The sequence below is a fragment of the Labrus mixtus genome, chromosome 14 (genome assembly GCF_963584025.1).
Source record: "Labrus mixtus chromosome 14, fLabMix1.1, whole genome shotgun sequence".
NCBI classification, from domain to species: domain Eukaryota; kingdom Metazoa; phylum Chordata; class Actinopteri; order Labriformes; family Labridae; genus Labrus; species Labrus mixtus.
In genome coordinates, this window is record NC_083625.1 from 9,897,019 (window position 1) to 9,911,568 (window position 14,550).

General features: G+C 41.5%; 1 protein-coding gene across 3 annotated transcripts in view; it reads right to left on the minus strand.

Moving 5' to 3' along the window:
- The window catches only part of LOC132987951 (rho guanine nucleotide exchange factor TIAM1-like), a 55,531-nt gene that overhangs the window by 26,292 nt on the left and 14,689 nt on the right, over window positions 1-14,550 (minus strand). Inside the window, exons 2-12 of one of the 3 annotated variants that reach the window (XM_061054966.1) lie at window positions 13,121-13,225; window positions 9,749-10,395; window positions 8,417-8,703; window positions 7,331-7,358; window positions 7,086-7,219; window positions 6,762-6,993; window positions 6,004-6,176; window positions 5,179-5,403; window positions 3,314-3,499; window positions 720-866; window positions 449-523 (exon numbers count right to left, since the gene is read on the minus strand). In XM_061054966.1, the coding sequence (XP_060910949.1) occupies window positions 449-523; window positions 720-866; window positions 3,314-3,499; window positions 5,179-5,403; window positions 6,004-6,176; window positions 6,762-6,993; window positions 7,086-7,219; window positions 7,331-7,358; window positions 8,417-8,703; window positions 9,749-10,388 (2,127 nt within the window). In that variant the 5' untranslated portion in view covers window positions 10,389-10,395; window positions 13,121-13,225. Of the gene's footprint in view, window positions 1-448; window positions 524-719; window positions 867-3,313; window positions 3,500-5,178; window positions 5,404-6,003; window positions 6,177-6,761; window positions 6,994-7,085; window positions 7,359-8,416; window positions 8,704-9,748; window positions 10,418-13,120; window positions 13,226-14,550 lie in introns of all 3 variants that reach the window. The other 2 variants (XM_061054964.1, XM_061054965.1) reach the window with 2 other exon arrangements.

Consider the following 14,550-nt stretch of genomic DNA (forward strand, 5'->3'; position numbering starts at 1 on the left):
GAGCTTGGAATGACCTCAAAGAAATGATCAGTGATGCAGAAGGGTGCAGGGTTTGAATGTTTCCCAGAGATAACCCCAAATGAAGAGCAAGAGCACCAAAAGGATCTCAGTTTAGCAAAAGAAAAAAATCTAGAAATGTAGCTGGCCTCGGGGTCTAAAGAAGCCCACAACCCATTATAGAAGTACAACATTTCATCAGATATAACAGTGATTTCAATGTTCACTTATGAGAAAGAATGACAAGGGATATGCCTACAGCTACTTGAGCTGTCAATCTCTGTTCAACTTTTGGACCTACTGTACTCTAATCAAGCTTTAAGTTTAAGCTTCATTACGGTCAACACTGAAAACGCAGATATAACTTTAAGAATGGACATAGGTCTGTTATGGCCCATGAGAAATTGTATATATTTGGTACTTTTGTCTGGTAAAGATGTCTGACTCTTACCGATTTCTCACTGGATGAGTCTTCAAACATGCGCTCCAATGGCTTTCTCACTGGTTCCATCCCATCAATGAACACCTGCAACCGGGCAGAGAACATTTCATTACAGCTGGCTGCATACTAATACATCATATATGGAGGAGTAACTAAACAATAATTACATCTGATAACACCTCAACAACACTGAACATTTATTTAGCCTGCAAACTGCACACACATAACATCCTCTGGCACTGTCTCCAAACTAGAACTACGGAAGTGTGACTGTGAAAACCTGGTTGATTGAAGGGTGCCCCATGGTCTTTCTCTTTGAGGTGGTGTCCAGCCCCCAGAGGGAGGAGAACCGGCTCCGGCGTTTACTGAAAGTACGAGGCATGGCCTGGTTCCGCTTCCTGAGGCTGCTTTCAGTACGGGCTGACACCTGAGACACAAAACGGGAATTGAATGTAAAAAAAAATAGTCAATACAGTGATGTGAGATGATTCTGTTAAATTACAGATTTCTAGCTCCTCAGTGTAATCTAATGGCTCTTACTGAGCACTTGCAACCTCTAACCTCGTTCATGACCCACTACACATTGAACAAGGAACTTCTCCTGGCATTTCTGGGTTAATTCACATTGAGTCACTCAGCTATGGGAGCAGCTCTGACTCACTATATTGTCCACTGATACATACTTTTAAGCACATGTATGTATGTTTGTGTGTTCTATGTATGTGCACACAAGCACGTACCGCGATAGTGCGCGTGCTTATTGCTCTCCTCACCCATCACTGCTCATGAGACAAACACATGTCAAACATTATAGGTCAAACTGTCCTCAAGACTCTTCTTCTCAGCAGCACGCAAGAGGAATCTGTACAGTTAACTGTGTTGTGGTGTCACTTGGGTCATGGGTAATACCAATCCTGATGAATAAAGAGCTGTATTAAAGACAGTTTTGCTATAGGCAATGTGAATTGGGTGATTTTTAATGTTTAAACCTTTAATAATTAATTTTATTCTTTATTCTGTTAATGTATACATCTGTGGTTAATTTTCCATTGTGATTTAATGCTAGGGAAATGTACGCGTATATCTGTCTTAATCTGCATAACGAAAGACTCGTAAAATAATAGGGTTTATAAATGGAGATAACGTGCGGAAAAACACGAGAGATGGTTTGAGATAGAGAAAAGTGTGAAGAAAGATAAGAAGAAGGCGAGAATACAGGAGACACAGTCGGAAACACAGAGAGAAACAAAGGAAGTGAGGGTGTAGGCAGTAAAAAGGGGGGGGGGGGTCAACAGAGCAGAGAGTGTTAAGCCTGTTTGTGGGAAAGTGCCTCAGGGATGGCAGCTTACTAACAGAGTTCATATCGATCCACCAATCACATAAAAAAAAACAACACACACACTACAAACCTCTGATGTTGTGTGTCTCTGGCAATGTGTGTGTGTGTGTGTGTTTGGGATATCCGATGGACTGTTTGTATGAAACTGCTCTAAAGAAATGTTTCTTCCACCTTTCTTTTCTCCTCTCTGCTCTTTGTTTCCTGGCTGATATTTGACAGAGCGTAAACTTGATACACAGCAGCATATATATCATTCCATCTTTGGTAACTTTTCATTCTGTACATTCTTGAAATGCTCAAGGTGACAACATGAGCATAGCGCACACTGCACAGCACTGAGCTAATGATTAGGCTTAAAGCCACAGGCTATAGCAGTCAACATCAGGGAAGTGTGTGAAGAGAATGATCTGAATGTGAGAGGTGATGACAGTGTGTGAGCAGTTATGTAAATTTGAGCATATCTTAAATATAGATATCCTTACAAGGAGTCAAACTTCAATGAACGAATAAAAAGACTGCGACTCTCTGAAGTGAAAACAAATGTGTTTGGTTCTTGTTTTCTTGAGCTTTGAATTTGATTTGTCACAGTTGAGAACAGAATTTTAATAGAGAAGTAAAAATAAATGTTACAACATTAAACTGCCTCTGCCAGCATTAAGGCAGAGGCTTGATTGAAACCAATGATGTTGCAGCTACAGTTAGCATACTCAAAAACAAATGGCTTTTTCTTGAAGGAATTTCAGTAACATAACAGTAAATATATTTTGAGACTGTAGATGCATGTTGGCAAACTGTCTTTGTTGTAGCTTAAAGAAAAATGACAGATGTGCAGAGAATTCCTTCTCCTTCGCTGTCAACAAATTGTTTTCCAGAATTCTGTCCCCTGCCTCTCACTTCTGTTCTGACCAGTTTGTGTCATGAGCACAAATAATAACTTTGTTTTCGCCCTATACCTCTCTGGCTTATTAGAAGCTAATTTTAGATCACAGTTGACAGATTCCCATTTTCTTTTTTTTATTTGCTCCCAGCTGATTAAGATAAGTGAAAACAAATCAATACATCTGCATCCAGCATCTTCAGAACAGCTGTGTAGGATTTTAAAACAAGTCTTACCTATCAGCTAGTGTGCCGCACTAGTGATAGGATGTTCATTATGTATCCTTCTCTTTTTTGCTTGCTCTTATGTAACCCAAGTTTTAGTCAATTTTATCCTCGGGCTACATGCAATGCCTTTTAGTTTGCACATTTGTCAGGCGAGCAGAAATTCTTGCTTTCAGTAGGCGTACAGTATGTGACAAGATGCTTGTACTGCCAGATAAACACACCCACTTTACAAGCTGGGCTGGTATTTGGGGTCAGGAATTGGGAACCTCTCACGCAATGTAATGGAACGTGTAGAAACACGCAGGACAGCACTTGAGTTATGGATTAAGTGGAGTTAAATTATCAAAAGATATGGCATGAAGAGTCAGAAATTAGTCACAAAGAGCGTGTGCGCTGGGGGCGAGTAAGTGCTTGGACGTTTCTATTCGTACCAGTGCATGGAAGGAAGACACAGAGAAGATGCCCAGTCGTCCCATGGCCAGCTTGGTGGGACGGGAAGCGAAGCCCAGCAAGCGTTTTGGATTAGGGGGTTCGCCGCCCTGCAGACTGGCCAGGTAGCACCGACAGCGGAACAGATCCATGTGAAACCGCTCCAAGTTCTGCTCCCACAGGAAGATCTGACACAGGAGAAACAAGAGTGAAGAGTGATTCATTTAGAAACCATCAAAGGAATCTATCCAGATATGGCATCTGATAAAACCCATAACAGTGATAAATAAATAAATAAATAAGTGGATTTTTTTAATGGATCACAGTGCTTTTTGTCACTCATTCTGATTGTTTGTTGTGTTTTTTTTGCTTGTTTTACTGTGCTTGTAATCTCGACGGCATTGGAAATGGGGGAAACCTCAGTGCCCTCTTCGAGAATAAAGAAAGGTTTGAAATGAAATTAAAAAAAAAAAGATTTAAAATATGCATTTTTTTTTGGATTGTTATTTGGTCATTTCAGAGGAGTGAGATGTGGGAGTGCTGGAGCCCCTGAGGAGAGGTATTACTCACCAACACAGCCCCCACTAGTCCTCGACCTGCTGTGCTATGTGCAATGTATCACAGGGTGGGCCGTGGGAGGTGGAACACGGTGACACACACACACACAGACACACACACTCACACACACACACACTTGAAATGAAACACAATCTGGGCTTAACCATTTTTCCTGGTTCCTTCTTGTACCTTTCGGTTCCAGGACAAATGAGAGCAAATGTTCTTTCTTTGGTTCTTTAGTTTCAGATAGCTCACATGCCTGTTTATTAATGTAAGCATGTTTTATCAGATTGAAGAGGTTCCAGATTCTGATCTTTAAAGACATCTACAACGACTCAATCAGTCACCGAGGCTTTTCGCTGCTTTGATCCCTAAATTTTAGTGAATGTTACTGTACTAACAGAGGCAATGAAAAACCCAGTGTATGACGGAAATGGGAATAGTTTGCTTGATTGAGATTGACTACTTCTTTGGTTTTTTTTGTAGTACTATTTTCTTTTGTTAGCCATCAGCCATTTGCCACACACATACAAAGAGTCGGTGGTTTTCTGAAACAAGGAGGCCTATTGTCTTTTGGGCACATTCTTAAACTCTCTTGCAATGTTTACATATGTTTGCTTTGACATTGAGCTCCAGACATGCATGAAGTACTTAAAAAAACTAAAGGCTCACTGAAAGTGAACAAACCTTAGGTAAGAAGAGTTTGACATTCCAGCTGTGACTTGTTTCAGAACATCTATCAAATAAAGAAGGATTACCCAGAGATTTTGGTGTCCACATGCTTGCTAATGTGTGCATCGCATGAGTCTTGACATGTGTTATGCAGAATATTCTGCATTGCACTGCACTTGAATGTGTTTATAATGGGCACCAGTCAGAATATTTGAAACCATCTGTCTTTGCAAGTGCTTCTCGAGAGCATTTGTCTGGGAGATTCGTGCATGACGCCGTGTAGCAAAGATGATTTCGTGCAGAGATTCGGTGTGTGAGAGCATGCAGTGCAGTTCATAAGGTACAAAGATGTGCATCTGTAGAGACCCCTAGGTGTTTTCACTCAACTCAACAGGAAGCTACAGTCACTCAGCAGGGTGCTCAACATATGTGATCACAGAGATGGTTCCTATCAGCATCACATGTACATGAAGTCTTACTCTTTTGCAGTTTGATACTATAAAAAGACTCTTGCTCCTTCTCTTGTGTCTTTTTGTATTCGTATTTGATTCCTGTGTTTTTGCTTGTTCGATGGTAATGTATAAAAATCTATTTCACTCCTATTCAGATTTCCTGAGTAATAACCCAGCTTACATACCTGCTCCAGTATGGTCTTCCTCTTCTTGCCATCAGTGACGGTGGACAGCTGCATGTCTCCCATCTTCTTCATCTTCTCGTCCATGTCGATCTTCTGCTCCAGCTTGCGGATCTCGGTTCGCAGCAGCCGCACCGTGTCCTCCCTGTGATGCTGCCGAGCCAGGGCTGCGGCACACGCAGAGTGGATCGCTGTGATCCAGTTCTCCAATTCGGTCTGGCCTGACGTCTGACAGGAGAAAATAAGGGGAAAACAATTTGTGATTTTATCCCACCACTAAAAATAAAGAACTAAATTAAACAGGGGAAAACATGGAGGAAAAGAATGAATAAAATTACATCTATAAGAATTGTTGCCAATATTAGCCGTAGCCAGAGGGTGGTCATTATAATCTCATAAATTTATTACCACAAATCTTTCCATTCACTGATTTAATGTCACTGTAGACAGCTGCCATGAATATAAATAGACACATTTTAACGTTACACAATAGTCGGTGTGGTGGATCACTGTCACAGAATGACAGTGTGGCCTTTAAACATGTCAGACATAGAACAAACACACAGTCACAGGACTGGCTTATCTCCCACACATAGCTAAATGTCACATAGTTGTATGCCATACACAGAAAATCACACATTTCCCAGGGGATGCAAAGTCTCTTCTTATTCTAAGCAAACTCTTTCTCTATTGCTGAGCTGCTCAATCCGTGAAAAAAAGAAAGAACTGAAGACCCAAGCACTGATTTTTACTAAACATTTCAACTTCTGTCTCCTTTATTTCATATTGAATCTTCCATGGATGTTTAAAAGAACATGTGTCTCTCACCTGGAAAAGGAAAGCATCTCCCACTGAGTTGCTGAGGCAGAAAACAAAGTCTTTCTTGGGGTGTTCAGGGACAGCCTGGACTATGCTATTCTCCACCCACAGTGCATGTTTAGGGATACTGTTGTGGTCTATCCCTGAACGGCAGTCATGCTCGTACAGAAAGAGAGTGCAGCCTGAAAAATAAAGAAAATTAATATTTTAAAAAACAGGCAGAAATTATGATTTTTTTCAAACCAACTAGCCAACCAAGGTCTTTAACATTTAACTGCTATGATATATAACGGACATAAGGATGGGATGCAGGCAGAAAGCAGCTGCAGATGCTGTATCTTGTGGATGAGATTGGATTAGACACGGTTGCCGCCGGAAAATTAAATTGTGATGAGGCTGAGTAGTGGAAATGTAAGACCACACACAGAAGAGGGTGAGAGAGGAGAGTAGAGGTAACAACCAAGGGCACGGACTGTGTAGAGACTGATGTGATTACAGTTTAACAGGAGAGACAGAGTAAGAGATTATACTGGTTGGGGTCAGTAAAAGATGTTTATCTGAAAGTGACACTACACCGGGATGTGCCTGATTATCCTGAGCTCAAAAATGTTACCCATGTTATCACTTTCTATATCAAAATGAAAATAAACCTGCAGCTGCTTTCTCTTAGTCACCATACATCCAAATGTTTTGCATTGCAATCTGCAAATATGAGTTGAAATCCAAAAATATCTCAGACAAAATAGTATTTGTAGTAAATGCGACACCTTTCAGAGAGACCCAGTAGTGTTTCCACTTGCGCTTTGTTGCAGGTTCCACTTTCTTGTTCTTCTTATGAACCAAGAAGTTCTTCACCGCCAGAGCCCCTGCTTTCCTCACGATTCCCTGAGCACAGCCAATCAGAGTGTCTGACGGATATGCGCTGCTCAGTGTGCCGCTACTCTGCTCGTCACTCACGGCGGAGCCAGCCTCCTCCGTGCAGTCCCGACCATGATGTGTCTAATGAGAAAGAGATGGTGAAATGTAATTATAACAAACATGTTGGATTAAACATTAAACCAGAAATACAACATACAAACAGAGGGACTCACCCAGGCTTGATTTTCTAACTCCTTTCGGAAATTTTCATAGACTCCTCCCCTGACTCCTTCACCGCCTCGTCCATCTCCTCCTCCTGCGCTGCTGCTCCCGCTGTCGCTCCCGTTAAAGACGCTGCTTTCGGTAGCTGAATACACAGAGAAAGAAGCCGACATGGCCTTGCAGCGCCTTGACACCAACTCTCCGTCTCCATCTATCTCCGTGGCGACACCATCGATGCCACTGTCGCCATACTCACTTCCCTCGCCCAAAACACCAGAGATATCCTATCAGCAAGAAAAACAGAACTCATTTACTTATGCATTATGTATGAATATACAGAAACTAATATAGATATTTAGATTACATTAATATTCACACACACAAACATAAGCAAGTGACACTACAGGTATACACATACATGACCTGATTCTGGGTTTATATTTGTGTATATTTATACCCATGAGGCTTGGTGCATTAGAATATGTGCACGTTTTTGAAATGCATTTCTGCTTAAAGGACGTTTTTCACTTTAGACAAAAATACTTTCTGTGCTTTGACTCTTTTCTTTCACCAAACTGAGGCTGCCTTGGTCTTTTTGCTCTTTGTTTTGCAGTGTTGTGGATCTATTTATATCCTCTCTAACAACCCCCTTAGCCTGGCTGGATGAATTTATAATGATAACTTAGGGTGCTCTACCATCCAAAGGTGCTTGGGGTGTTCGGGGAAAAGAGTTGAAAGCATAGCCTGGTTCATTTCTTCTGTGCTCTCGTCATAAATGGCAACCTTTCTTTTATCAATGACAAATAAAAATCACAAAAAGCAGATGCACCTACTTTCTTTTTTTATTGTCCTTCAAATCACTTGTCAATGTTTTTCTATGTGGCTGCTTTCTCTTTTATCCTTGGGTGAATGTGCTTTTGTAAGATCATAAGAAAAGCTTCTACATTACATCCATACATTTCCATGTTTATATTTATGCATGTTAGGACTCTGTGTGTGTGTGTGTGTGTGTGTGTGTGTGTGTGTGTGTGTGTGTGTGTTTGTTGTTAGTGAATAGGGCATGAAAGATGTTCTGCTTTAATGCTTAAATTTCTGGAGGGGGAATTTAGAAACCAGGCCAGTGTTGGACAAGTAACCCCACAGCATTTTTGCTATCTGTCTCCTCGTAATCCCATTCCCCACTACATAAATATACACGTTCACTTGGCTGCACATACAGGAAAACTTTGACACATATCAGAAAGAATGAAATGGTTAAGGAAACCAGAGAAAAATATACTTTTTTTACATGATTGCCACTTTGTCTGTTTTGTACATTTATTTACATATTGCGTGCTCTAACCTGAGTAGTTTGTGCACGGCGTCCTTGGAAAGCAGGGCGCGGTGCAGACGGGATGCCCAGCCCTGCCAAGCCTTCAGACAGGCAGTGTGAGCGTCTGCAAGGGAGTGTGAATGCTCCATACCCGCCGCAGTCCTCCTCAGTTGGAGACATCAAGCCCTCCTCCCCTTCTCCATCTCCATCGCACTCGGCCTCCCTCCGGTTTTTAGCAAAGCGGCTCCTCTGCCCCCTGAGGCCAGGACTCTGCTGGCTGCACAGATGGTCAAGAGACGATGCCCTTTCAGCGGAACCTGAAACACACACACACACACACACACAAGTGGTCATTGCAGAGCAGTGTGTAAATATGTGTTTGAATGAGGGAATTGAGGGTGGTGTATTCTGATTACTGTCAATTACTGTCAGATTGCTTTGCCAGATTTGACGTGTAAATTAACCTTCTCCATGTGTGTCTGGGTCCTCCTGTGAATCTGTGTGAATTTGTGAGTGAACAGCGTGTGTGTAGGTGTGTGTATGTGCAGCAAGCCCATCCATTATTCCCAGCTAGCCAACTTCCTGGGGCAGCACTTACACCTTCTGCAGTAAAGTCACCAGCTACCGCCTGCTGTTGCACTGAAATCCAGCGGCTTCTGCGCGGTGTGGGTTACGCTAACAACCCTGTGATCAACTGAACTGCTGCAGCCGATGGAAGAGCGGTAACCTTCAATCAACAGATTGTCACAAATTCTCGCTCTGAGTGTCTGCGATTTTTTTCCCCACCAGCCTCATCAACTGCAAAGTGCATCAAATCAAGCTCACACCCCTGAACACATGCAAAGATATAACAATAGTGCATATGGAACTTTGTCACCATTCATTTGAACAAAATTGGAAATATAACGTCCATACCTTGACAATTGCAGTTTCCTTTCTCGGGGAAAGCTATGATTTGATTTGAAAGACTACTGCAGTTGTTCAGACAACAATACCAGTTTTGGATACGCCAAAAATACTGTGTGCTGTGTTAATAACAAATTGCATTTTATTTTGTCATCTGAGGTTTAGATCATTTTAATTTGGCAGTATTAATGTTAGAAACCAACTATTTACTGACACTCTTTAATGCAAACACGACGCCAGGAGGAGCAGCAATAGCTAAAGCGAAAGTGAGCTTAGTTTTTTTTCTTGTACTGTTTGGTTTCTGTGTAGGATTCCTTCAGTGTACTGATGGCCTATAACAAAATATTGCACAAGTATCACAGGGATAGAAGATATCGCTCAAAACTACATGTGTGTATTTTCTCTGTCTAAAGAAAGTAGTCTGTTCACCAATATGTGTGTGTTTACAATCCTCACCTGCACTTGCTCTAGGGCGTGTGAACTGCTCCTCCTCTTCCCCATCGATCATTTCCTCCGTGCTAGTCAGATGCTCCTGGCTCAGGTCAGACAGAGAGAACTCCAGGCTGTCCTCCCTCCACATGTCTGCAGACTTGGACCGCTTCTTTTTAAAACTCCCTCCCTCCCGTGGACCCTCGGTCATCCGCTGAAGGTACCTTTCTTCTCCAATAACATCCCCCTCCCCTTCCCCCATGGAGTCCTCTCCTCCATCCTGAGCCACGGTGTCTGCCTCCGAGGTCTCAGGCGTGGGTGTGGCCAAGAGGTCATCGTCCTGCTGATAGGACTCTGGCCTCATTGTCATAGCGACGCGCTGAGTCCAGTGGGGGTTGATGCCGAACTCTCCAAACTCATCAGTGGCGTTGAAAGGTTCCAGTCCGTTCTCTGCTAAGGACTGCGGGATGCTCGGGGTGCTGGAGGAACGAGTTGAGGCTTCAGAGTTTCTGTGTTCTTGTTTCACTGAAGAAGAGTGTCGTGAGCGTCGTGTGATTTGCTGTTTATTGGAGAGACGAAGTGACCGGGACGTATGTTTACGCGAGAGATGTCCCGTCACATCACCGTAGAAACTGCTGTCCCCATTCTGACTCTCTACGTTGCCCATGATTCAACTGCAAATAAATGAAGAGGAATCTGTGAAACACACATATGTAACCATTATTTTCATTTAGGTTTTGGATAATTCTTCTTACTTAGAAAGTAGTGACATAAATGTTTCTGTAAATGATTTGGTCTGTGCCACTTTTCAATCTAATGTTTGCACATATTAACTTGAACACTACTCATATGAGCTAAAATTAAAGGGCTATTCATATTAGTTATGTTACATATTAGGCCATCACTCTCATACCAAGGTCCGAACACAACTTTTTAAAGCAGGGTTTGACATATTGTTTCTGTGTTTGAATGGAGAGAATGGTATAAATGGTATAAACTTCACGGCACACAATGCAAACAATTAAATATATCCGTCAGCTGGTTTTGTTATTAACATGCATGCATCTATTCAATGATTATCTTTAAGGATGTAAGGCTAACCTAAAAGGAAACACAAAGCTGCTATTATAGTCCCCGCTCATGGACTCCTGACATTTTTTATATATTTTTTTTAGAAATTAAGGCCCAGTTTTGGATTTAGGTGAGGGGACTCTGCTGGGTTGCATGTGCAGGAGGAGACGGAGTCTTCTGTAATGGTGACTGTTTAACATCACAACAACCTGTATAAAGATGTTTCTGGAGGACAAAATCCAAAGTGGAAAACAGTATACAGACCACTGATTTATACTTCTGCGTCAAATCCATGCTGTAACATACGCCGTAGGTTCACTTAGCCCTGTACCTGTGCGGGAGCCTACATATGTAGCCTGACATGCACCTCATGTAACTACATGTCAAAACGATTCAGACCACAAGCCCTCTGATTGGTCCGCTGGGTAGAATCTTATTTCCAGCATTTACAACATTTCCAGAATCAACGCCGTATCTTAAATTCTGCAGAAGGAAAAGCGCTGCGGTATATATAAGCTCAGAATCCTATACTATACGCTTGTTTCCTGTACAAAATGGTTAAATAACAATCATATAAATCACACTGCCAAGTATTGCAGAACTATGCAGACACACCAACGCACAAGTATGTAGTGCTGTCAATGTAATAGCCCACTATGGCATAGTTAGGTGTGGATTCTGCGCAGAGGTATAAACCAGGCTAAATATGTATAAAGCAGAGAAAATCCGCACTCAAATGATGTCATTACCCATCAGCCCCCTGCTTGCATTACATTTTCCTGACTATTTCCTGCTGTTTTCACATATTCATCCTGACTGTACACTGACATTGTACTGGGTGGATGGTAGGAAAAATGTCTGGAGAAAGTCAAAGTGAACAGATTCGGCCATTTGTGTTCACACACGCAAATCACAGGACAATGTTGAAAATGTTTTCATGAATTCACAGCTTGAGTGAAACTGGCTTTTGTGTGATTGTAGAGGCAAAGTGAAGAAATTTTGAAAAATAAGAAAGAAATTAACCGCTATTTGCGTTGTGCTTTGATATTAAGTGTTGTTTGCTGTTAGCCTATCAAGATCTTTCAAAAGCTGATGGATGGCACCAGATGCCGGGTCTGTTTCTTAGTCTTTGGTAAGAAGTTAACAGTATTTTTATACACATATAATGGTTCTGTTCGTAGGAAACAAAAGATTTGCGGAAAGAAAGTTACACTCAGCAAAATAACGATCCGGAATAGGTAATGTTTTAGTTTATTTACAATAGCCACTTTGTTAATTAATAACTTTTAATACCCACTTTTTGTTGAAGTTTGCACGTAGAATCGTTTTTCGTCATTGCCAGAAGGTATACTCTGCTTTTAAATTATTACCAAACAGCAGGCCTTACCCCCCGTGGCGCTGGCATGTTCACTGTGTCACTTTTGCTGAAAACCAGGTCAATCTGTATGCTGGATGAGTGAGTAACATTTCATTGCCCATTAACCGGCCGTAGTTTGTCAGAGGTATCCGGGATCTCTTTGAATGCTCTGTATAGTTGAGTTGTCAAGCAAATGAAATCAGGCACCCACAGATGAGGTAGAGACAACATTGCCAGGTTTTGGCTAATTTAACTAAAACCTGATGTTTAGAAATCGGTCAGGGACAGCTCACTAAAAAGGGGTAGCACAGGGACAATAAAGTTCATTTAAAATGTATTTAGAGCATAAAAAGCTTACATTTCACAGAGGGGTTCTTGGTGGGTTTCGGTGTTTTCCTAATAAAGAATTCAGAGTGCATTTCATTCTCATTTTTCAAAGCAACGACAAAGGCCTACATTTTAACATGCAAGATTTATTTTTGATAAATCTAACTTTTTGAAACTGCAGAGTGCACTTTATATCCCAGAAAATTAAGGAAACATCTTATCCTGTCTTCAGTACTCTCTTAGCGGTGTTCCCATTAGTTATTTTCACAGACATTATCAAACAAATTATTTTTGCTGCATTCTGCCAAATCTCCATCTCCTGCTCTCTGTTATATAAGCACATGGAGCTGCTGAGTCAACTGCTGTCAGATCAGTTGATCCTCTGAGTCATACATCGTCAAACCCACACCATCAGGTTCTCAGTGTGGGCTCAAAATGCAGCGCACAAATTTTTTTTCTCTCACATGTCAAAAATCTGTTAAAGCACATTATTGAATCCAGTATTAAGAGCTATCACATAACTGATACCCGATGTTAACCAAACAAGCAAAGATATTCAAACGAGTAGGTAGGAACTTAAAATTTAATCCAAAATCCGAGATTTTTGCAGCAATGAGCGACTGCTCTGTATAAAATGTGGTTACCTATAGTTAAGCAGCAGCATCACCAGCTTCTTATCATCAATGTGGAGTCATCTTTCACAGACTGCATGATCCTCCACACATCCTCAAACGATGGTGTCAGCTTGCCTTGAGAGGAACAAGAAGAGAGAGAGAGAGGTGTTACAGGGAAGCTCTCAAAACTTCAAAGTGACCCGATGTGTCAAATGCACACAGAAGAGGAGACATAGGACAAGAAACAGAAAGGTCTCTCTGAAACTACTGCAGCGAGGGAGAGAAAGGGGATCTGCCAGGTACGTCACATAAAGCGCATGAAGTTAACTTGAAGGCAAAGCTGTGAAGCTCACCGGTGAGGGAGTCTATGAGATAAGAAACAACATACAGGATGAAAGAGAATGAAGGGAGCTGTGGTCAGTAAGCCCGGGGTTAATACAATGCTTACAAAACACATTTAATCACAAACTCACAGATCATCACAAACACAGCTCAGACCTGAGGAGTGGGGGGGGGGGAATTTCACCAAAAAGAATCCTATGTTCTTTGAAGAGCACCCTGAATGTCACAGATGACTTGAAACCATGCAGGCATGTTCAAGCATGTGCATAGAACATTGTGGGATACACCCCTTGTTACCCCGCAGACAAAGATACATGCACACACATTCACACTCACGCATACTGTTGGTGAAATGACAGAAGATGAAAGCAGCTATGGAGAAATGATTTACAGCTTAAGAGTCAATTAAATAATGCTTGCCAACACAACCTAATTTTCCTTAATACCAGCCCTGAGCTGCTTAGACTAGACCGTGATTTCCATAATGTGCTATGTATAGTACAAAGGTATGCAAGTGCGAGCATGCATGCTTGTGTGTAGTTTTGCACAGATTTTGGTTCACAACCGAATAAAATTGTAGTTTCTACACAAATCCGAGCAAAAAAAAAAAAACTGATGATGCTTCTCAGCTGGATAGTTAAAGAATTCAGAGGTCTGAAGGAGGCTAGCTAGGAGATTGACTGCAGCCCTTATTGCTGCAGACACTGCTGTCAGATACGTTTGTGTTATAGTAAGCCTTTAAGAAAAAAAAAAATGCAAAAATTAAATAGTCAAATAAGACAAAAAGAGAGAAAATGCAGCTTGATCAATGGCAAAGCAGATGTTAATCTGCACATGGTCTGTTCAGATAGTCCACATCTGTTAAGTTATTTTTATTGGCAATGTTTCATGATACAAAAAATTGCATGCCATCTGGTTTACATAGTCGGCATGAACATACTTTTATTTTCACGAAACTTTGACAACTGCTGCTTTTGTAATTGCTAATAATCAGATGATGTTGTCAGTGTGTTTTTCTGTGGGGCGGTGAAGCAGCAGCGTTTTATTGTTCTGGGAAAAGAAAGAAATGAGAGCTCTAAAAGGAGAAGTGGAAAGGACAAAAGAGAAGTGAAGATAAG